At 41.0% G+C, this 24,333-nt stretch overlaps 1 protein-coding gene across 1 annotated transcript in view; it reads left to right on the top strand.

Moving 5' to 3' along the window:
- Positions 1 to 2,410: 2,410 nt before the first annotated feature.
- The window catches only part of GLDC (glycine decarboxylase), a 52,092-nt gene continuing 30,169 nt past the window's right edge, over positions 2,411 to 24,333 (top strand). Inside the window, exons 1-7 of the mRNA XM_055790453.1 lie at positions 2,411 to 2,660; positions 2,784 to 2,862; positions 11,915 to 12,050; positions 19,554 to 19,718; positions 22,528 to 22,605; positions 23,309 to 23,456; positions 23,716 to 23,912. Of these exons, the coding sequence (XP_055646428.1) occupies positions 2,448 to 2,660; positions 2,784 to 2,862; positions 11,915 to 12,050; positions 19,554 to 19,718; positions 22,528 to 22,605; positions 23,309 to 23,456; positions 23,716 to 23,912 (1,016 nt within the window). The 5' untranslated portion in view covers positions 2,411 to 2,447. The remainder of the gene's footprint in view (positions 2,661 to 2,783; positions 2,863 to 11,914; positions 12,051 to 19,553; positions 19,719 to 22,527; positions 22,606 to 23,308; positions 23,457 to 23,715; positions 23,913 to 24,333) is intronic.

A 24,333-nucleotide genomic window follows, 5' to 3' on the forward strand; every position in this document is an offset into this window, starting at 1 on the left:
CTGAATAGTAAGCTATTATATTTATTCTAACAGTTTACATGGGTTCAGTTGGCAGCCGAACAAATTTGGGAAAAAAAGCACTTTGAGAACTCCTAAATGCAGAAATCCCAGGATGCTAACTGACTAGAAATACTGCAGAGTGCCATCAGTACATCTTTTTGTCCTAGTCTTGTATTCCGCCTCAGGTAGCTGTAATTAGCCAGTGTTCTTAAATAGGCTATTGTTAGAGATAGCTGTAGTCTGACCCAGTCTTAATGTAATACAGTGGTGCAGAAGCATATCAGCTGGAATAGACTTTCAGCTCTGGGTGACTGAAGTGAATCTTAAAAGAATACAGCACAATTTTCTTATTGTGACAGTTCATGACTTAAAAGGACTAAAGAATGGTAGTTCCGACACCACCCATAAACCTTGCAGTATTAGAATGGCAATGGAGTTTTTAACTAAAGCATGACTGGAGTCAAGGCAGATTGCAAAATTTTTGTCTTTCTATAACGCTAAAAAATGCCACTGTTAAGAAGAGTACATATACTATGGCACTTTAAGTTAAATAGGGCATTCCTCTTAAGAGTTTTGTGCTTTATCTAACAAAACTGACATCCCTAGCAGCTACATAGCAACTTGCATGATGTCAGCTTATTAAGCCAAGAAATACATATCGCTGAGCTTTGTGCAAATAGCTTTAACAGCAAGACACTGGTTTGCAATCCTGCCCTTTTCCAGGAAACCTCCTTCCTTCTGCTGACGTACATGCAGAAAACAGCTGGTTTTGTTGGCTATGTACTTTGAAGTGATAGATTTGTTTGAAGCTACAGGATTAGATAGGTTTTGTTGATTTGACATCAAAGCTTCGTTTTCTTGTTCAAGATTCATATTTTGCTTGTTAAGGCCATAGTAAGAATTTTCAGGAGTCAGCGAGAGAGGTGGGTAACTGATCAAGACCATAAGCTAGGCTTGTGTCCCTGCCACAGTGATTGCACAGAGCCCATGCTGAGACAAAATCCGTGCTGAGTGCCAAAGAAGAAAGCTTTAGCCATGGAGTGGCTTAACAAACCACTCGAGATGTGGTGCTCTCCAGATGAAGTGGGCATGCCTTGACACTATTGCCTTGTTCACTGGCACATCTCTCCCATCTTCCTCCTCCCAAGCATAGTTTTCAAATTGAACTAAAACTGCGTTTAGTTCTGGAAAAGCCAGAAAAGTGGATAGAAAATACATCATTTGGGGTGTTTGGGATGCTTCTGTCTTCCCTCTAGACCTCACTTCCCATAGCACTACAGCCAACAATAAAACTCCAGCTCCACGTTGAAGAAAAAAAATCTATCAAATTTACCACTTCAGGTGAGCTGACTGTAGTAGCCTATTTTGTGAGGAATGTTGTCCCAGTATTACCTGCTAGAGAAAAGGGATACATTTTTAAGGAATACTTATTTGGACAAATTCTGCAAATTGTTTTGAAAAGCTTTGGAAGTGCTTTAAAAAGAAATCGCTCTAGGTACAAATTCTTAGCAGGAATTAATTTGTAACTATCATGGTTTTAATGTATTTTTCGAGTATCTCTATTTACTTGTTACTTGATCTCAAGTTAAAAGTCATAGCAAAGCTTTAATTTCCTTCATGTTACTATCAAATTGATAAAGAAGCAAATTAAAAAGGAGAAAAGCGAAATACAATTCTCCCTGAATAGCATTCTGTTAAATTTATATCACAGACCCTTGCCACAAACACCTTTTGTCGTTTTAAGTGAGCTTTCTCTCACCTAGCGGGTAGTTAGTTTGGGGCCCTCTCATTCTGAAACCAGGGACTTAAGTCATTAATGCAAATACACACGGGTGTAAGTCATGGGAGCCTATTGTAGCATAATGGAGTAGCTCAGATGACTCAGATTGCATCAGAGGAGCAATGCCATCTTTACTACAGAAATAGAAAGCTTGCACGAGTCAGTGATCTTTAGTGCAAAGTAAACTTATTTTTAGATTCGGTCATTAGTTATCCCATTAAATTCAGGAAACAGGTAGTAAACCTGTGATACAACTATAAACAAATCAATTTATACCACCCCACCCCGCACCCCCGACACCGGTAACGGCTACAGCAACTGGCATGTGTTGCTCCCCCCAAAGCTAGTAACCACAAAGCAAGCCACGCTCTGCTGCAGAAACACAGAAACCTTTTATTCCATCCGAGCCAGGCTTCTGCGGGGGAAAATCCCGTTTCCTAGGACGACTCCGCTCGGCCAGCCCCGCCCCGCGCCCCGCCGCAGGGATGCTCGGCGGCGCGGGGTCAGGGCCGGGCGGGACGGCCGGGGGGCGGGCGGGCAGGTGGCGGCGGGGCGGGGCGAGCGCGGCGCCGCCCCCGGGCCCCATTGGCGCCGCCGGCGGGGCCGCGCCGGACCGCCCGCCGCACACAAAGTGTGGGTGCCCGGCGGCGGCGGCGGCGTCGGGGCCATGCAGAGCTGCGGGCACTGGTGGGGGCGGCTGGCGGCCTGCGGGGCGCGGCGGCACCTGCGGGCGGCGGCGGGGGGTCAGCGGCGCTGGGGCGGCGGCGAGGCGGCGCGGTGCATCGAGCAGCTCCTGCCGCGCCACGATGACTTCTCCCGGCGGCACATCGGGCCGCGGCCGCGGGAGAAGCAGGAGATGCTGCGAGCCGTCGGGGTGCAGGTGGGTGCCCGCGGCGCGCCGCGCCGTGCGGGACGGAGGGGGCGGTGCGGCCGGTCCCCGTCCCGGCGCGGGCTGTGGCGGCCCGCGGGGAGCTAACAGCGCCGTGCCGTCGCCTCTTTGCAGAGCGTCGAGGAGCTGATGGATAAAACCATCCCGGCCAGCATCCGTCTGCGGAGGCCGCTGAGGATGGATGACCACGTCTGTAAGTGACCGCATGGCCCGGGCTGCTCCCGGACACCCCGCCTCCCCCAGCTCCGCGCTGCTCCCTCCGGTCCAGCCCCGCCTGCCCTTCCCGTGGCTCCTTCCGGCCGCCGGCGCCCGCGGTGGGGGCCTTGGGGTGCGCCCCGCCCCCCTCCCCCCCCAGCCCCCCCCGCGGAGTTTCCCTGCTGAAACGCGGAGCCGGTAGCGCGCCCCGCCGAAGTGAAGTGCGGGGTGAATGAATAAGCGTAGCGGCACCGGCACTTGCACCTTCACTCGGTAGGGAGTTCGTCCCGGCGGCTGTGTTTCTTGCTCTCGTGATGGAAGTCGGTAGGAAAACGTGTCCGGCAGACGGGGGCTGCCCCAACACCGTGGTAACAGTGCCTTCACTTTATCCCAAGGGTCTGATAGGGAGGGAAAAGTTTGGCTAAAAATCGTCCTCCGGAGTGTGAGCTGTAGTTCAGACAGAACTCTGTCTTTTGTTGGCTCTTAGTTTCTGCAGGATGTCTTCTCTCCCTCCCCTCAATAATAACCTGCATATTCTAATTTGCAAAACCTGTGCCTCCAGTATAATGGTTACACATTTAGAATTTAACTGATTGCGGGAGGTGGGTATACTGCAGGAATACAAAACCTCTGAGCTAGTAATTGTGGCACCACGATAGTTCCGCAAATTGCTGTAGAAAGCTTGAGGTTTTAGATATTAAAATTTTTAAAAGTTAGCACTCACAGCACAGAATTTCTGTCTGCCTAACTGCGATTTTGATAAGATGTCCATGAGCACTATGCTGGAAATCCCGAGAGTGAAAGAAACGCCTAAAAATGCACCTAGGTCAGCGCTTCCACCGAAACTAACAAAGCTCGGTGGGCCGTTCAGTTGGTGGAGGCAGTTACACCAGCATTAACTTAACATTTGTGTCAAGATGCGTTGCCTGATTTGTAGAATATGTGATCCTTCTCACTGGTTTTTTTTTTTATTGCTCATCTATGCGCTGTAATTTAAGTGTAAACTTCAGGCCTGCAGCTCCGGTGAGGTTCCTGGCCAGTTCAATCTGGTTACTCCAAGATGACATCACACGTGAGAGGCAGCGCCACAATGAACAGCTGGCAAAACTAGAGCCTGAAAAGATGCAATACGGAGAGATACCATATTGACTGAAAGTTTCTACTTTAAACTGTTTTATTAGTGCAGTGGTATTTTATTATTTATTTTTAACTTCCTATTGTATTAGAACGGGGAAGAGGAGGGGGGTAGAGAAGTGGAATTTGATTGCCTTCTCCTGTCTGTGTAACTGCTGAAAGTATTGCTTGGCATATTTTCCTGTAATTAATGTATTTTGATCTAGGTACTCCCTGACTGGTGAGTGATTTTTCACTTACCTGCAAATAAAATAACTTTAGATTATTATATTTTTAGATCTGTAGAAGGGGTTAAATGTAGAATGTCACTAATAACTACTTCTTCAAAACTTCTTTTTTTTTTATTTAGTATATTACACCCTTATGAAGTTTTACATTATAAAACACACATAAAAGTGATACAGTACAGCTGGGCATTAAAATAATTGTACATTATTGAAAACTAAACCAGTGATGTCAACATAAGTAAAAATCTTGGTGCAGTTTTATGTGTTCTTGTGCTGGTTTGCGTAACAGTTTTAAAGGGGATGTTGCCTACATTGTTATGCATTAGTTTATGTTCTGTTGTATACAAGTTCTCACTGTGCAGCAGGACCTCACTAGCTAAGAGTGTATTTAGTTCACTGGCATTTTGCTCCACTTGCTATGCTGTTCTTGTTCTCTTAGAGTAAACTTTGAAAGAATGTGACTGTGATGCAGTCTCACATTGCACAGCATGCAGCAGTGAGTTTTCAAAAGAGATGCTTGCATGAGGTACAGGAAACTCAGCTGCACACTACTGCTTTTTCTTCTGCAGCCAGTGTGATGAACAAACTGTCTTCTGTAATTTAATGTGTAGATTTTTGTAGTTTTCCACTGCATTGGTAGCAGAAAACTCTACAGCTTATAAAAGGAAAGTTAAAAGCCTTGGCTTAAAGCTGTGCAACTTCATATTGAACATCTTGTACCTAGGACACTGTAGTCTGAGTAAAACTTGCTTCCTTCTTAATGTACAATTAGAAAGAACACTGTCTTTCCAATCACCAGTGTGGAGTTTCTTATGTGAGTATGGTATATTATTTCTCTATCATACCCCTTGTATTAAAGGGAAATAGCAAAACTGGGAAAGTGTCATGAGAACTGTATTCTGTTCTAAACATGTTCTTTTTATTTGTATGAAGACAGTTTTGCTCCCACTACCCCCCAAACTCATACATACAATGAGAGAGCAGGGCAAGGCAATTCAAAACATGTTGTTCAGCTTTAGCATTTATAACATTTCTAATGCAACAGTTCCTAGTGGTTTAAATACACACTCCCACTTTCTTGTATAACTTAAATTACAAAACATAGTCATAGTGACTCCACAGGCTGGAGTGCAGCTGAACAAATCAGCTGTACTTGAGATACTCCTTTGTATCAGGAAATGCAGTTGAGCTTGCACTGGAGTCTCATTGAAATCTCAATGAAGTCTCATTGTAATCAATGCTTACAGCTAGAATTAGATAATTTTTTTTAGATAGAAATTAGATAGTTTTTTTTCCAAGAAAGCCATCCACACACCATAAACAATACATCTAGGTGAGTATCATAGCTCTCTGCAGTTGTATTTGTGGCTGTGTTTTTGGTTTTTTTTTTTTTTTTTAACTTCTCTAGCTTCGCGTCTCATCTCAGGCATGGACATTTGACAGGTATGAATGTCTCAAATTCTGATTAGGTATGGCAGTAGGAAAGATTGTTCTGCATTACAGACCCTTCCCGTGGTAATGTAACAAGTTGTCTAAAAGAAAATCTATCAGCTGTGTGTATGCAATAGAAGTAAAAAAAAAATAAATCCTCCTGCAGACACAGCTTATATTAAAGAGCTCAAAAATAAACCCCCAGATATATAGTAGAAGCACAATCTTTTTGTATACATGTTGCTTTTCCTAGACATTTTAGCACAGCCCTACTCTTCAGTGGAAGGATTAAGGTTCATGACTTCCATGAAAGACAGGATATCTTGAGAAAGAAAGCCTCCAGCCTTAACTGGGCATTTGTTTTGCTTATGTATGAATGAAAAATCCATTCTGGTAAACACTAAGCTTTGCTGGCACAAGTGCATCTATGGTAGAAATGCTTTCCAAATATTTATTAGTGCTCCTGTATTGGTTGGTCTTGTACAGACATAGTCGGTGATGGAGGAGACAAGGAATGTAGTTTGTGCTAAGAGGTTTCTGAAATGAGTGGCTTCCTTGGGTATGTAATTATGACAGAAGTATGTGTCCCTTTTCTGACCAAGAAAAAAAGCCGTTCAAAAAGTGACTGCTGCCATGAGCCCACTGACAGTGTCATAAAACCACCTGAGTATGCCACTGAAAGCCAATAAGGGTGAAACAGCAAAATGCCTGGTCTCCAGTAAACAGAAGGTTGCAGTCTGGTACCTCAGCTGGTTCTGGAAGGGGGGCTTTTTTAGTCAGCTTTTTCTGCTTGCGTAGTTAAGGGAAAATGTGGTGGTTTTTTTTTTTTGGCATGTAACTTGCGTTCTGGCAACATTTACAACAAGGCTAGATATCTGTTTGATACCTAATTGTGATCAGCTGGTATTACAGAGCTTTTTTCCCACTTGAACAATCAGCTTTTCTCCAGGTATTGAAGGTGCTTTAGCACGTACGTATGTCATTGATTGACCCATTTGAAGTAAAAAATCAGATCATCTTATATAAGAGTAATCTTTCTTTTGTCCCTGCAAATCTACTGTCTGTATCAGTAATAGTTATCCCTGCAATGCTGCTATTGTATGTCTATCTTTATTTAATGGATAGGCTTTGTACATGTTTTATGTATTTCTTTTTTGCTCAGAATTTTATTTAAAAAATGAACCTAAAAATTCATCCATAATTTTTTTCCCCAAAAATATTCCCAGTTACATTCTCAAAGTTTAGAATTTATGAATATTAGTTTGTGAAATCCGTGCAAAAAACTAATCAGATCTCTAGTCTAAACATTTTAAAAAGTGATACTGCTCAGAAGCAGTCATATTGTAAGACAGACTATTTGTGCCTTCAAATGTAACTGCTCATGCAGTTAAATCTACTTTAACTATGATATTGTATTTAAAATGCTGCTTAAAAATTAATTCTGGATGAGTTTATAATCAACTCCTAATGTTAGTCAGATTTTTAGGCTGATGTCATTTCAGATTCCCTGCTGCTGGAGTTCACACTGTATCGTTTAGATGGCTATAGTAGGGGTAACTGGTCCTCCAGAGCACTGCCACAAGCAGTGCAGCAATCTGCATTACTATCACTGGTGCTTTGCTCCACACATTTGGCTCTTCACAGCACTTTAGGGCTGCTGCTCCTCGTTCCAAAGGCAGCAGGCCTTGGGGCTAGGGCAGAGAAAGGCAGGCATGTTGCTGGCTCTCAGCCCATGCACATTTTCTGCTCCTTGTGGCATCCTTTGGTTGCCTCTGTTGCCCAGGCAAGCTGGATGAGTGCAGGTGGCCTGAGTGAAAGGAGGAGCAACAGATGGTGTTGGCTTTCCACCCATCTCTTGGGAAGTTGCCGATTGCGCTAAGTACCTGAACAGGCAGTTTTCTTGGGCTGTCTCCTGCAGTGTTATTACATGTCTGACAGTGCTTTGAAACTGTTTTGCTTCAATGTAGTGTGATTATTTTTTTCCAAACAGAGATAAAATTAATTGCTAAAGCAAGAGAAATAAATTAATCCGCTTTTTCTTACATCAGCTGAAGATCTTGCTTCCTTGGTTTCAGAAGCTAGATTATTTTCTTTTAGAACCTGACATAATGTGAACAAAACTGTATCAAATGGTCTCATCCCTTTTGTGGTGTAAGTTTTAAGTTGTATAACTCTAACTTTTAAGCTGTATAACTGTTCCTTCTGTCTTAATGTCTGTCTCTCTCTCTTTTTTGGGTGCCATAGTATTTTGCAGGTATCTCACAAGTTCAAGGCAAATCTACTGTCCTAACTACAGAAACGGTAGCAGAAGTAACAGTATTACCATTTTATAATCTGACATTTTACTCCCTCTTACTTTTTTTTGTGATTTATTTTGTCTTTTCTACCTGTGGGTGTAGCAGTCATGAAGTGTTCTTACAGAACTACTGCTGGGATCCTCAGTGAATTTTCTCCACAGGTCTAAGATAACAGTACTGCAAGATCAGTGAACTTTATGCTGTGTACTGTCTTTATCATATTATCTCATTAGTTGATGAGGAGAATAAAGATCAACTGCAGTGACTTAGCTGGCAATTTTATTTTTTGCTGAACAAGGTTCTTAAAGAATTTATAGTATACACCCAATAAAATGAAGAGCAGATACAGGCATTTCTAAGACCATGCAGTCTTAGAAAAATGGAAACAAACAGCTGAATGTGATGGGCAGTTTCCAAAGATTTCTTAAACATAGTCATTTTTTTCTGTTTTATTTCTCCATTTTGGATATAGCTTTATTTGACCTGTTGTTGGGGAGAATTTCAAAAACAAGAATCAGTAACTCAACATCTTGCAGGCTCTGTTTTTTCAACTATATGTATTGACATTTGCCAGAATCCTAGTTGTTTGTATGTTTTAGCTTTAAATAAATAAATATTTACAAGAATATACTGTTTCCACTACATATGCTCCACGGTATATCCTTTATACAGCACAAAATGTCTCTGTAATTTTCTAGGTTTGGTGACACTCTTGTTGACCAAACTGGAAACTTAGCAATTGCATTTTGAATTGGAAAATGAATTTTTAAGCATACATAAGATCACACTTGTCGTTAGAATTCTTCTGCCTTTATACTAGCATTAGTTATTTACAGAATGACCAATAAAGTGTTAGACCCCTTTCACAAATAACATTATGGGAGTATACTTCTAAAAGGTAGGCTTGATGGTTTGGGAAATACAGCTACTGACAGAGACACAGGAGCGTGTTGAGACTGTGGAGATCTCCAGCCCCTGCCCAGAGCAGGCTCAGCCATGGGCTCAGACCTGGCTGCTGGGAGCCTCACCCAGTTGGAACACGAAACCACCAAGGATGGAGCCCCAGCCCTGCTGCTGGGCTGTCCTCATGGGGGAAAAGGCTTCTCCTTGTCTCCAGCCTGAGCCTCTCATGTTTCAGCTTGTGCTGCTTCCTCTTGCCCTCCTGCCAGGCACTGCTGTGGAGAGCCTGGCTCTCACAGCCCCTCTTGTTGGTGCTCAGGATGCTGTTAGGAATGGTTTACCTTGCTCTCCAGTCTTTGGACCCCAACATATCTGTTAATTTCCCTCACCCTTGTCTACGTCAGTTTTGTTTGAATTCAGAACCCTACCAGTGTACAGCAAACACGGAACTGGTGAAAATTACTTCATCGTAAATCTACACGGATTTATGTTTGATCTTAGGTAAGCCAGGCTGTACAGACAAACCGGGGGCTATTGGCTTCCGTTACTCAGGAGTGCAGCTCCTTATCATCTGTCTTCCTAAAGACATGCTGTGATGAACTGCTTCAAGGCATACGGGAAGGAGTGTTCATCCCAGTTCTTTTCAGAGAGGCATACCAAATGTGGGAGATGATATATATTCGAGATGAACTGCTGTGGTTGCCGTCGTAGTGACAAAAGGAGCAGGGAAGGGTAAAACAGGAGTGGAGGGGGTGTGCTCTCCAGCACCTCACCACCCTGATTAAAACTAGTACTGTAACTGTCTTCACAGGTAGCTCATAAAAATTTAGTAATTAGAAAGGTATTCAGTGTTGGGATCTATCAGTGTAGCTCTTCTAGGTGGGATGTGGTTCAACTCTTAAGCTTAATTGCTCCCTAAACTGCTTAACAGTCTCACTAGGCTTTTTGCTTTGTGCCTTGGATCAGTCTGGAAACTGGTTTATTTCAGAGCCTCTAGCACAAATTCAGTGTCTTCATGTGCTAATTGTTAGCTATATTGGCTGAGAAATGACTGTCTAGAAGAAACCTCTAGTTAGGCAAACAAAGGAGATGCTATTTAGCACATAGTGCAGTATTTGTGGTATGTGTTTACTACAGAAATCACAGTCAATGCAGTTTTGTGTGTGACAGAGGGCTAGTTCGGAAGCTGAATGGTAGCCTTCAACTGCATTTGGATTTAAGCAAATTCATTACAGTTTTCAAAAAATCATTGGTGGTTGAATTCTGCAAGAATACAGCCCTCCCTCTCAAATGGCACCCTAACTGTCTGTCATCAAACTTTTGTTTTGCAAGTGGTGGAGGAAGATCTCTACAGTGTTAGAACTCTCACATAAAATGAATACACCTGTCTGGAATAAACTGTGGAAGGAGTATTTGGGAGTGGAGCTGCTCAGTATACTCTGCCATGGGCATTGCAGATTTCAAGTATAACAAACACGACTCTTGAGTCTCCAGGAAAAAAATGCAGTTTACTGAAGAAAAAGAAATTAGTCTTTATACATGAGATCTAATAGTAGCACTGAGTAAAAGGCAGAGCAGAAATGAACTTTGAAGTGAGAACTGAACGTCAGTAAAAAAATAACTTTGCGGAAGGTACAATGTGACTGTGGAGGAAATTAATTGAAAACCAGATTTTTTAAAAAATTAATATTTCTACATGGAATGCAATAGTAGCACTTTGAGTAACAGGAAGAGGAGAGGTGAGTTCTGAAACCAGAGCTAAAGTTACAATATCCCTGTTTATGGCTGCAGGAAAAATTAATTTGAAACCTAGCAAATTATTTGCCACCAAATTCCAGAGCATTAACTGTTTTGACTTGATCTCTCTTGCTGGAGTACAGAGTGAAATTCACAGAGTGGTAATAGGTTTTGAGACATCCAGGGCCTAAGCTATTGTGCTTTCGGGATTTGTAGCCTTATATTCCAGTCTGCTTTTCAAGTTGCAATGAAGAATAAACGGAACTTGATGCAACTGCCCCAGTTGTGCAGTTTCTGAAATCAGACTGGAGGGAAAAAAATCAAAAAAGATCTGCTCCCCTCACCAAGGAGAGTTGGTGTCCAATTCCATCCAGGTCTTCTAGGCTGGGCAGACCTATCTCTCTGTGTGATTTTAAGACAGCCTCCTGACTGTCCTTCTGCATCCTCAGGTACTAAATATTATGTAAATCTTAACCTTTGCAGACGTTGGGTGGCATTATTCATTGACCAGTAGGAGCAAGTTGACTGATCGTGATTTTTGCACAGAGAAGTGTGTAGAAACAAGACCAAAGACCAAACTATAGTTGGGGGAGGGAGGGAGGGAGGGAGGGAAGGAGGGCAAATGCTTTCCATCTGACCACTTCAAAAGCATTCTGTTGTAGTCTTCCTAGACTAGATTGGCAGACTCACTTGAAAGTTAATCTTAAATGGAATTTCATAAGCTAGAAATACTGTATTCACACTTTTTTTTTTTAATTAACTGGTGAAGCGTACTGAAATTGAATTAAAAGAACTTCCATTTTATCAGCTACGTAGGGAAAAGGCAAGAAAATAAAAAAGGAGAAATTACTCTTGGGTGCTTGGTGTGCACATATGGCTCTGTTAGAAACACTAAATCATAGTTACGAATGGCTGTGGCTTCATCCAGTGCTGATTTTGCAAGGTTTAGCTAATAAGAGGTGACTTCTGAGGTATTTTTTAATGCACGTGCAAGAGACCCAGAATGTACAGTGCATTAGCACAAAAGGAGTGCCATAAGCTGTTTGCCTACAACTGTTTCTCATGCTCTCGTTCCACATTGGTTGAAACACTGTTATTCAGTTCTTCCATTTTCTAGAATTTTGGCAGAATTTAAACTTTCCCAGAATATTTCACCAGCTTATTATTTTATCTTTACTCTTCTTGGTTTGTGCTTTATTCTGGTACTGTTTATACTTGCACCACCAATGTTGCATTTTTTTTATACAGGTACAAAGCATTTCGGTTAAAAACTGTTGGCATTATATGCAGCTGTAATTTTCTGACATAATTTCTTTTCAATTAGGTGAAAATGAAATCCTTGAAACTCTATACAATATTGCAAGCAAGAACAAGATATGGAGGTCTTATATAGGCATGGGTTATTACAACTGCTCAGTGCCTCAGCCCATTGCACGGAATTTGTTGGAGAATGCAGGATGGTAATGTACCACATTTTCTTTTTAAATGCATATGTATAACTATATGTTTGAAGTTTGCTTACAGATCAGTGTAGACAAATACGCTGCAAACCTATTTTTTTTGACTAGAACTTTCATATAGGCTTTCATATATTGGATACTGATGTGTATCCTACTGTGGAGCAACTGTGTTTTTCATGCGGAAGCTAGAGAGGAAAAAGAATATTTTTGACTTTGGAAGATGTCTTTTCTGTAAAATATTTCATTGATTGACTTCTACTCACAGTTTGTATTTATTATTAAATAAAACAAGAATGTTTGCTTGCTTTCAGGAAGTATACATACTTGACTCCTAAACTAAAGCAGTTCTTTCCTAACTTCTGCCTAAATTTAAACCTGCTCCCTCCTCCGCTGGTGTGTGAAATTTTGGGTAGAGGTGGTTGAATACTATACAATACTCTGATTATGGTTTTCTTACAAGGAAGTAAGAAGCCTTACAAGGAAGGAAGAAGAAAATGCAAAAGGATTTTCTCTTGGTATTCCTTTCTTGAGCTTCTTTTTTAAACCAGAGACCTTCAAGAGTTTAAAAGTATGTCCATAAAGTAGGCTCTTGTCTGAACAAATTATTCACTGGTGCCTGAAAACAGTTAGGCAGCAATACCTGATAATTCATGTTTGAAGAGGCTGAAAATACTGTACTTTGTTCTCATCACCCAGCTGGCGTTTCAGTTGTTTGGGACAAGCAAAAGAATGGTCTGTCTTGACAGACATGAATCTGAATGTTATCGCTCTGTTTTGTTTTTTCTTTCCACTTAAATGTAAAAAGACAAATAATGCATTGATTTATAACTTAAGAACAGCATTAAGTAATAGTCGGGTTTTGTCTTTGGTGGACTTTTCCTGACAAAGGCACTCAGATTTAATTATAAATACTCATTTAGCATTGACATTTCTCTTAAAGAACTGTAACTTAGAAATGATGCAACAGAAAAACTACATTTAATGCAGAGTCTCACTTTCCAATGGACTAAATGCCACTGATACCCTGCATTGTCTCATTTGGTTTAGAAGTTCTCTGCTCTCTAGTCGGTGACATCTTTTCCTTTTTGTACTGTATTAAAATAATAACTGTCATCTTTATTAGTAACTAATTTTTATTTTAATAAAAGCAGTATTTAAAGGTTATAGATATATATATAAAAATAAAGAAAACACACCTCCCCCCGCAACTAAAGTCATATTGGTCCATGGCTGGAAAGGGCCTGGTGGGAAAGGGCCTGGGGGTGCTGGTCGGCAGCAGGCTAGGCATGAGCCAGCAGTGTGCCCAGGTGGCCAAGGAGGCCAGCAGCACCCTGGCTTGTGTCAGAAGCAGTGTGGCCAGCAGGGCAAGGGAAGGGACTGTCCCCCTGCACTGGGCACTGGTGAGGCTGCACCTCGAACCCTGTGTTCAGGTTTGGGCCCCTCACTGCAGGAGGGACGTAGAGGGGCTGCAGCGTGTCCAGGGAAGGGCAGCGGGGCTGGGGAAGGGTCTGGAGCACAAGTCTTCTGAAGAGGGGCTGAGGAAACTGGGGTTGTTTAGTCTGGAGGAGACTCAGGGGCGACCTCGTTGCTGTCTACAACTAACTGAGTGGAAGCTGTAGGCAGGTAGTGGTAGGTCTCTTCTCCCAGGTAGCAAGGGAGAGGACAAGAGGAAACAGCCTCAAGTTGCACCAGGGGAGGTTTGTATTGGATATTAGGAGAAATTTCTTCATTGAAAGGGTGGTCAAGCATTGGAACAGGCTGCCCAGGGAAGTAAGGAAATCACCATTCCTGGAGATGTTTTAAAAACCTGTAGGTGCGGTGCTTAGGGACGTGGTTTAGTGGTGTACTTGGCAGTCCTGCGGTAGTGGTTGCACTTGATGATCTCAAAGGCCTTTTCCAGCCTAAATGATTCTATGATTCTGTGCTATATTTTTTGTACTTTGGGTTGCCATAAATGGGTCTGTGTATCTGTGGACCACCAAACTATGTATTTTCAGACTTGTCTGCTCTATTTGCATCTCAAACTTTTGAACTGATGGAAAATTTGCACTGTTTGGACTCAAGGCATCTATGCAGTACGTGTATACAAAGTTTTATTTGGCCTTATCCCCACTCATTTGCAACATACACAGTCTTAATATGCCAGTACAGTGCTGCAAAGCAAATGATCAGTCACTAGAGGCAAAAATAAAAAGTAAGTGGATCAAAATGAACTACATATTTTAAATCCTAAAAAACTGTGCTGTTGATGAAACAGCTGGGAGAGTCTATCCAGAAATCTGCTCTTGGAGTGTCCAGTAAGGTCAAACCAAATGTCTAAAAGCTACGCTTCTGGATGGCTAAAGTGATGGCTAGAGTGTTTGTTGGAGAGAGAGTGTATATGTGTGTGTTTGTGTGGAAAAGCAATTTTACAGACTTCATGGAAGCTGTTTAAGAAATCAAACCTCTCCTTACATCTCCTTGCATCTACTGAGTGTGTAACACTTTCCATGCTAACACATTGCAGCACCAAGGGAAATGCTCTAAGCACAGGCTTACTGCTTCTAACCAATTCTGCGTCTCTTACATGACCTGTAGTTTCTCATTGCTTGGCATTCATTAGAGCAAGGGACTTGCTAGGAGGAGGCAGGAAACAAAGGGATATATTTCAGTAGGGAGCTCTTTAGAACAAAATATATTCTTGGCTGAAAATGAGACTACTGACCTACACTGCATTCCTTAGAAGATTGCCACTGAAGTCTTTCCAAATCTCAGATTCTGTTAAGAAAATACTCAGCACTGTTGGAGTTTCAGAAATTTTCGAGGCATTTGGACAATGGTCTATAATATTTCTCTTCACAATGAAAGCTTAATAACTTAATTGCTATGAGATAAAACTGTCTGATCAAAACCACACTTATAAATGCCTGGGAAGTCAGCATTCAGGAATTTCTTGTACTGGTAGCTTTAGAAAAGCATAGGTGTCCTTTTCTTTTAAGCGTGAATCCCATTTTAACTACTTCTGTATTCATGGAAGAAGTTATTTCAAAACACTTGGGGTAGATGTTTTTCAGATAACTTTTTATCCAAAGAACACTTTCACTGAAAGTTAGAGAAAAAGCAGAGAAATTTCTGTTGTGGACCTGAAGTGTCGCAGTTAAAATTCCAGTCCCCTATGTGAGGTATTTGACTTAGTAGCAGAAGGTAGAAGAAAAGTATCCCTTATATTTGATACTTTATTTCCTTTTGATCCTGGTTACTGACTTGCTTGATCCTAGCTACCTGTGACTAACATGAGGTGGAAGTCTTAGAAGTATTTTCCATCACTTACCAGTTGATATTAGCAAAAATAGTAGCCTGTTTTTTCCGAACAAATGCCATGCTAATATGTATCTTACTTTATCCTTAGAACACCTCAACTCTAAAATGCCCGCAGAACAGTTGTCATTCTGACGGCCGGTGTGGATGTATAGTCCTTATACTGCTGTACCCTACATTAAGATACTCATTAAATTTTTTTACACCCATTGTGCTAAGCTCTTTCCCTAGTAGCATACCAAATTAATGCTGTGCCCTGCCATGAACGTAAATGAATAACTGCTGTCAGATGTATGAATTATCTTTTTTCTGTGGGTCATGCATGTTGCTTTAAATTCTGCTAGTGGTGTGTCCTTACTTCAAGTTCTTTTCATCTTACTAATTGTCAGATCTCAGAAAGGATACTCTGTATAACTGGAAATCCAAATCAATTCTAGCTCTGCCATTGCATGAGATTAGTCTTGCAGATGTTTAAAACTGCAAGAACATAATTTGTAACAATGTGAAAGTATTACATTGATTATGAGTACATTAACTTCCCAGACATTCAGTCAAAGTACAGAAAAAATCACTAAGGAAAATGTATGGAGAATTGTTTTGCTAGAACTTACTGTATATTAAGAGATAAATTAGGCTTAGGAATTAGACCTTATTGACTATACCTACAAAGAGTAACCAAGAACTAGCTCATTGAATATTGCTTGATAATGGAGTTTTCTGAATCGTTCTGTGCAAGCAAGAGCTAACTTTAGTATGAAGAAGATATAACTGTTAATCTTGCAGTTAATATGTAGTCTGTTTGTTCCTAAACCTAGAACAAACCCAACTTCCAAGCACAAAAGTTTCTGCTCTTTCATCAGCCAGGTCTTCTGATGAGTGGCCTAGCTGTTGGCTGAAAGCATGCTTCCTACATACTTCTTCCTTTGATGCCAGATTTTCTCTTAAAACCTTCATCGGCATCTTGAAGTCAGTATACATACAAGTATTTTTGAGAGTAGAGAGGGGCAAAAGGTGAAGCACTGAACTGAAGCAAAGAGTTATGCCACTTACAACCAAACTCCCGAAGGTCAGGCACTGGCTCAAGAAACATGCCACAAACTTCTGATGGAAGGGGTTTCTTTCGTATCATGACTGTCTGGCTGAATTAGCTTGGGAGTAGAAGTACTGCAGAAGTACTTTTGGTCAGAACATATGCTGACTGGAGATCATATTTTCCTCCAGTTTGATTGAACAAGAGGCAATTTGTAGTTGTGTTCCTTGCCACGATGGTAGTTCTTCCTATTCATTTTAGTCAGTGGTACTGGACTTTAATTATGTGCAGAATAGCCATTTGGACAAACCTAAGCAGAAGAGGGGGGTTTTGAATGAGAGATGGTTTAGAGTGCTTTTTAGAAATTTGATTTATGTAGAAGTTTTCTTTTAAAATTACTTTTACTTTTAAAGAGTTTACTGCTGAATGACTTTAAAAAGTCACATAACGTGTAGTATAGATTCAGCAGAGCTCAGAGTTTAAAGCAGATTAAAGCCAGCTATTTTATTTGAAGAAATTGTGCAGAAGTAGAATTATTATATTAAAAGATTAAATGCTTAGACAGTGCCAAACAACCTCCACCCCCCCCCAAAAAAAGTGTTTAATTAAACATTTTTATGTTATAAAAGGTGTCTTCACATGTACATCTGTTAAACTGTAAACTTTAATTTGTGGTGATAATGGAATTAAAGATTTTTTGGTTGAATTTTTTTCATCTTTTCCAAAATTGGTTGATTTTGCTTCAACTGCTTTTACCACTCAATAGCAACACAGAATCACAAAGCGTCATTAATTCTGTTCTGCAGTATAGCATACTATCCCAGCTATGTGGAGTAGCATTAAGGTTATTCAAGGCAACTATCAAATTAGCAGCTACTTAGTGGAAGTTTAAGCATAATTTATTTATTTATTTTACTCAATATTAAAACTTCATTTAAAAAATAATTTGAGTGTAAACTGAGTAGAAATACTTTTTTAATAGGTTTCTGGGTAGCTGATTTGAGTTGTCTGCTTTGAAGCATTCATTGCAAAGTCTATCTCTAATTATAGAAGATAAAATCTTAGGAAAAGGGGTTCCCATCAAGTAGGGAGTTGTGAGCATTACTCACATCTCAAGAAAGACGCTTTGTCTTTGAGAACAAAATAGAGAAGACCACATGAACAGCTAAATCTTTAATGTCCTTTGGCAAAATTGGCAGCAAAGTTGAATGTGGAGTATTACTTCTCTACTACTGATTTTTTTTTTCTACCTTTCTTGTTTTGTGTTAGTCCCTAATTAGCAGTGGTTTAATGAAACAATGTTTTTGTTGAAATGAACAATAAAGCCAGTATACTCAACTTTAATTACAGTCTCAGTTCTGTTAACTTACTATTCTGGCAAGCTCTAACCAATGATTCTTCATTTTATTTTTCTTCTCTTGCACTGAGTAATATTTCTCTAATGTATTTCAATTAATCTTAATGCTTTAATTCTTACTGGTCTACTTTTTGTTCCTCCTTCAAGTTATAATGCAAAAAAAGACCTTTAGCTGAAATAAAATGAGAAATAAGATTGTTAACTTCAAGTACAGAAGAGTTTCTTTTATTAAGCAAGAAAACTTACTGTTCATGCAAAGGAGTTGGGAATGACTCTTTTTATTGGTGAGAACTGAGTGGGCAGGGGGACCATTCAGGATACAAATCTTTATACTCCCAGACAGAAGGTTTACTTGACAAACTGAAAACTGGGTTTAGTAGCCATGGAGAAAAATTACTCCTGAGATGAGCAATGTTGCATACAGCCCAGGACATGGTCTCACTTATGAACTATGCAGTCAGGTATATGTTCATAAATAGTTTAGTGTTAGACTTGGCTAAGAAGCAGTTAAAAAACCTCGGTGTTTGGTGAAATTATCAATATTTATCTGATTTGATATGTATCTATTGCTTTCTGTCACTGAATAGTATATGTGAAATATTTGAGCAGATACATCATTTAAATAGACGGTAAATACATTAGCATCATATATTACACTTTGAGTTCACTTATTGAGTATATACTTCTTTCTAGCTCTTCTGTTCTCTTCTTCACGACTTCTTTCCTACCTTCTGTCTTGCATTACTATTTTATTGCTCCTCCCATCTTCCTGTATACTGCAGCTTGTTCTTTAAAAATCTTTGTAGCTTGCCTTCTATTGACTTTAGATGACTGGAGCTTTCACATACTTCAGTCTCTCTTTATAAAGGCTATACCTTCACCCATAAGCATTTTTCAAAAGTCTGGGGCTTTCTACCACCCGTTCAGGAAACAAACTGTTGTTTTCTTCCACTACTAGAAAAAAGAGGCCACAAAGATTCCCACTTACCACTTGCTTCTTGGCCACTACTCTGGATTCAAACTGGCATAAAGTCTGTCCTGAACCACTGTGGAATCCAGTACCCAAATTTCCAGCCATAAGAAGACAATCTGATCTTTATTCTTGCCTTTCATCCCAGGACCTGTGCTGCTTTGTTTTTCATGACTGTATAATGGAGTGTTTCACTTATATTGGTGCCTTTTCTGAGGAATTACTCCCATAGCCTCTGCTGTTTTGTTCTCCAAATGACAACAGATAGAACTCCCATCAGTCTCCTTTCCTTTCAATAACATATATGGAAGGATATATATATATATATATATATATATATATATGTATATGAAGGAGCTGCATATTGCTGAGCTTGATCCTGTGAAATGCCAAGTGCCTTTCCTCCCATAGGAGAGCAGAAGATTTGCAAGTAAAGGGCTTCAGAAACAGGATTCAAAGATAATGGCAATACTTAGACGTGGCTGAACTAAGCAGTATGGTTTAGATACTGTGACTTGATTAAATTCTCCCACACAGCACCTACTTCCCCTCTCCCTTCCCCAAGATGCACTCACACCTCTGTTTTAGAAGTAATTTCTCTTTTCAAAATGGAGAAATAGAATTCTCCTGTAAAAAGCCAAGTCAACACCAGAAAAGAAAATATTTTCAGGCTTTCAGGACAGTAATAAATCACAGCTATCTAAAAATAACTGTTTTCTAACAAACTTTCATTCTAGTGAATTATGCTTTACAATTTATTTTTCCTACGACATAGTTTAGTTACGTATTGGCATAATTCTGTTACACATTTATTTTCTTAGACACAAACTCAGAATTAATTTCTTACAGGGTTACCCAGTATACTCCTTACCAGCCTGAGGTCTCCCAGGGAAGGCTGGAGAGCCTGCTAAATTACCAGACTATGGTGTGCGATATCACAGGAATGGATGTGGCTAACGCATCGTTGCTGGATGAGGGGACAGCTGCTGCAGAAGCCATGCAATTATGTCACAGGTACTGTGTTTAAATGTATGGTTAAATCACAGCAGAAAGGAATTTTAGAGTTTCAAGGGTGTCTTTACTGTGTAGGTATGGTTAGGTGAGTGGATTGCAGTTGAGTGTGGTCTTTTCACTGTGAACAGATCACAGACCAGCTATAGCCCATGTTGTTAAGCCCCCAGAGAAGTTCCCAGTGTTGATGTGAATGTTAACTCAGACGTCTATGCCCTTAACAAACCTAAGGACCTAGAGAGCAGAGGACAGTCTAGAGCAAGAAAGACTTACCCCTGGTGAAGGAGGGTCAGGTTAGAGAATAGTTAAACAAACTTAGTCATCGGCCCTGATGTGACGCATCTATGAGTGCTGAGGGAGCTGTCTGATGTCATTGCAAGGCCACCCTTGGTAGTCTCTGAACAATCATGGCAACTGAGAGAGGTGCCTCAGCACTGGAGAAAAGCAAATATCACTCCTGTCTTCAGGAAGGGCAGGAATAAGGATGCAGGGAACTACTAGCTGGTTAGCTTCACCTTGATCCCTGAAAGATGATGGAACCAACTGCTAGTCCTGGAAACCATTTCCAGGCATGTGAAGGACAAGAAGGTGATCAGAAGTGACCAGCATGGATTCACGCAGGGGAAGTCATGCTTGACCAACCTGATAACTTTATACAGTTAGATGTAAATTAAAGGCTTGGGTAGATGAAGGAGGAGCAGTGGGTATTGTTGCCCTTGAGAGTCTCCCTTAAATCATCACACAGAAGCTGAAAAAGTGTGGGCTGAATGAGGTGGGTTGAAAATGGCTGAATGGCTGGGCCCAGAGGGTTGTGGTCTGTGACGTGAAGTCTAGTGGGATGCCACTTATTAATGGCATAACCCAAGGCAACACTGGCTCCTATTAATGATATGGATGATGGGGCAGAGTGTATCCTCAGCAAGCTTACCGATGACAGAAAACTAGGGGGATCAGCCGGTACACCAGAGGGTTGTGCTGACATGCAGAGGGACCTCGACAGGCTGGAGAAATGGGCTGACAGGAACCTCATGAAGCTCAGCAAGGGGAAGTGCAAAGTCCTGCGCCTGAGGAAGAACCCCAGGCATATGCGGTACGTGCTGGGGGCCGGCAGGCTGGAAAGCAGCTTTGCAGAGAAGGCCTTTGGGGGTCCTGGGGGACACCAAGTTGAACATGAGCTGGCAGTGTGCCCTAGTAAGAACAAAGAAGGCAAACGGTACCCTGGGCTGTGTTAAGCAAAGCTTCTCCAACGAGCTAAGGGAGGTGATCCCTGCCCTCTCCTTGCCCTGGTGAGGCCACACTTGAGCGCTGTGTCCAGTCTGGGCTCCACAGTACAAGAGAAACAAGGACCTACTGGAGAGAGGCTGATCGCCCTGACTGTGGTACCAGCCCAGCTGCTGGCATCCAGACACACACCTGCTCCAGCTGCTACCACCACAGACACATGGGCCCGTATGGCTGAGGCACTGCTCCAATTGCTGGCACTGAAATCCACTTACCCTGGTCACTCCAGTTGTTGCATAGTGGACACGTGGATCCTCTGTGGTCTACATCCAGTTCCTGGCACCCAGGCAGCCATATACATCCACTCTCACTCCTGGAATACAAAGTCCCTTCAGCCATGGAAGGAATCAGAAAGGATTAACAAGACCAGAGGACAGACTGCACTAGTGGGATGGAAGCACATCATCCAGCAACTGTGTACATATATGGCTGGCTCTGTTTACCCCCTTACCCTTCTATTTTCTTATACTTGTTTCTTCCAGAATCACTTAGCTGTATCCCTTTCCCCCTAAATATCCATAATAAGCCCTTGAAATCCCCTAATGCTCTTCCCCTGCATCCCATAATGTTTCCCTCCTGGGGGGTGCCCAGATAGTGTGTTTGCATGAATTAATTAGAGTTCCCACCTGCCTTGGGGCCTCTGTGCTCCTCTGTGCTTGTGGAGATGGCTTTCTGATGGGCTGGTACCTCCTGTCACGGGCCTTGTGAGCATCAGGGACCGCAAGTTATTTGGGCTCGCCCACCTGCCATTGCCTCTCCGTGGGGGTGCGGAGGAGCTTTATTGCATAACCTAACATTCAGTGTCCTGAATCTCTTGTGTCCATGAACACTGAAGATGTGAATTGTTTTTTCCCCACTAGTGGTTAAAAGGAGCTTTAAAAAACAGTGAAGTACATCAGCCTAAGCTGCTAAAAGTGAAACTTACTGGTGATTCCAAATTTACTTTCATGTATCTGTATTGTAGGGGCATTTGAAAGGGATCTGCAAATCAAATGAAAACTGAGAGATGTTTGAAGGTTGCTGTAGGACTGTGTATCAGGAAGATTACACAGCAGAGTTATGTTGTAACTATTCAGTTGTTCAAAGCATCAGTTGGACATAAAATCATGTTTACCATAGAAAACAAGGCAATTTTTTTAGTCTTTATTTTATTACTTTGATGGCTCATATTTGGTTATCTACAGCAATACTGAAAATCTATATAAAAGACCACAGTTGTATTCCTTTAAAAGAATACGTGTGTATGGAGGCATTTCCTGCAAATTCTTAAGTTGACTCCTTGTTCTGTTTCATAGTCTGTTTTAATTTTTGTCACATACGAATCCCATTAAATGTCTGATTTTAACTTTCTTATTTTAAATGGACCAGAACCTTCATTCAATCTTACACATAATTTGGTTATAATAACCAATATTTACAACTGCCTTTTAAGTTAAGAAGACTCACACTTAGAAAACCAATTAATTTTATTTCCATGGAAAACAATATTCTTGATATCTAAGCCTTCTGGTTTTTGTTTTCTTTTTTACAGGCACAACAAAAGAAGGAAGTTCTATGTAGATGCTCGATGCCACCCTCAGACTATAGCAGTGGTTCAAACTAGAGCAAAGTAATGTTCTTTTCCATTTTTTACCATATCTTTTCACTTACATTGAATCATTTTTCATTTGTGCCTCTTCATCATGTACCTAACATTTCTGGAATATAGGGTTATGCCTTCTTTGCAAAATAGAAGTAGAAATCTGTTAATGATTGGCGTTTCTTTTGCTTTTCCATTCAAATACAACTGCAGAGTAACTGAAGATGTTTAAAAAGAGACTAAATACCTGATAAAAAGAAAATATTTACTTTTCTCCTTAAGTTGTTTGCCCAGATATGTACATTTAAATATTGAATTCAGTCTGGTCTTTTTTTTTTTAACTAGGAAGTTAATTACCCTTGACAGGAAAACACCTTTTAATGAAAGCTAAATTCATTTACTTTAGAGTTTAAAGTAACCATCTTCTAAAAATATGACTTGGTTCTCGAAGTTAAACATGGTAAAACAGCAAAATCTCGATATCAGGTAGTTTATGCATCCTCTGCTCTGCTTTCACCCACATTTCTGGTGATGATAGAAAGTGCAGTTATTCTTTAGCACTATATACAATGACACAAATCTTTCTCAATGTTTAGCACTGCGAATCAGGTTGACCTCTCTGGATGTTAAAGAAAAAATACATATATATGTCAATGAAAGCGTCATATTAAGCATCACTCCAAGGCAAGAATTGGTTTGAATGTGTTGTCTTCTGCATGTTTTTGTTTTCCAGTTATACTGGTGTTATTACGGAGCTCAGATTACCCCATGAGATGGATTTCAGTGGAAAGGATGTCAGTGGAGTATTATTTCAGTATCCGGACACTGAAGGGAAGGTGGAAGACTTCTCTGAACTTGTTGAAAGAGCTCATCAGAACGGGGTAAAGTAAATTTTATTGGTCTGACAGATTTCAATCTGATGCATCAAACAGCCACCTTCACAAGAACTGTTACATGAGACTCCATCTGAAGTATTACTCTTCATCTCCATGCAATTGATAACCATTACAACTGTTGCGCCTCAGCTCTGTGCAAGCAATATAGAACTGTTTGAAGCTGTACCTTCTTCAAACTTTGATCCCATGCTAACACCGTTCCTTCAGAAAAGAGGCTGATTGCTCTGTGCACTTCTGTTCCTAGGCTCTCGCCTGCTGCGCTACTGATCTTCTGGCTCTCTGTATTCTGAAGCCTCCTGGAGAGTTTGGGGTAGATGTTGTCCTTGGTAACTCCCAGAGATTTGGCGTTCCGCTTTGCTACGGGGGACCCCATGCAGCATTCTTTGCTGTCAAGGAAAATCTAGTGAGAATGATGCCAGGCAGAATGGTGGGCGTTACAAGGTAAAGGCTCCCTTCCCCCTTAGTTTCTTCAGGGAAATTGAAATAAAACACATCATGACCATCTTGTGCAGACTTTATGAATAACAGGTGACCATGGTGTTGTACTGAACACCTTGAAAACTTGGAGGAAAAAAGCAGCCTTCAATTTTTAGGGAGCAAGCTTAAAATACTGCACGCGTGCGGAATGAAGCTGTGAACTGCCTGTAGTGCTTGATGCAATGTGGGATGAAAAGATAACTGAAACAGCAGAAAGGGGTTAATTGTGATGGCATGAGGCTTTGCAAACTAACTTACTCTGCTTACTCTGTACTGTTGTACCTTTTTGTCTGACATCCAGTCATTAAAAACATAAACGGGAAGAAGAAAATTCAATGAACCTGTCAGATAATCAAGAAGCAACTTGATCTAGTTCACACTGTAA

The sequence above is a fragment of the Falco peregrinus genome, chromosome Z (assembly GCF_023634155.1).
Source record: "Falco peregrinus isolate bFalPer1 chromosome Z, bFalPer1.pri, whole genome shotgun sequence".
NCBI lineage: Eukaryota > Metazoa > Chordata > Aves > Falconiformes > Falconidae > Falco > Falco peregrinus.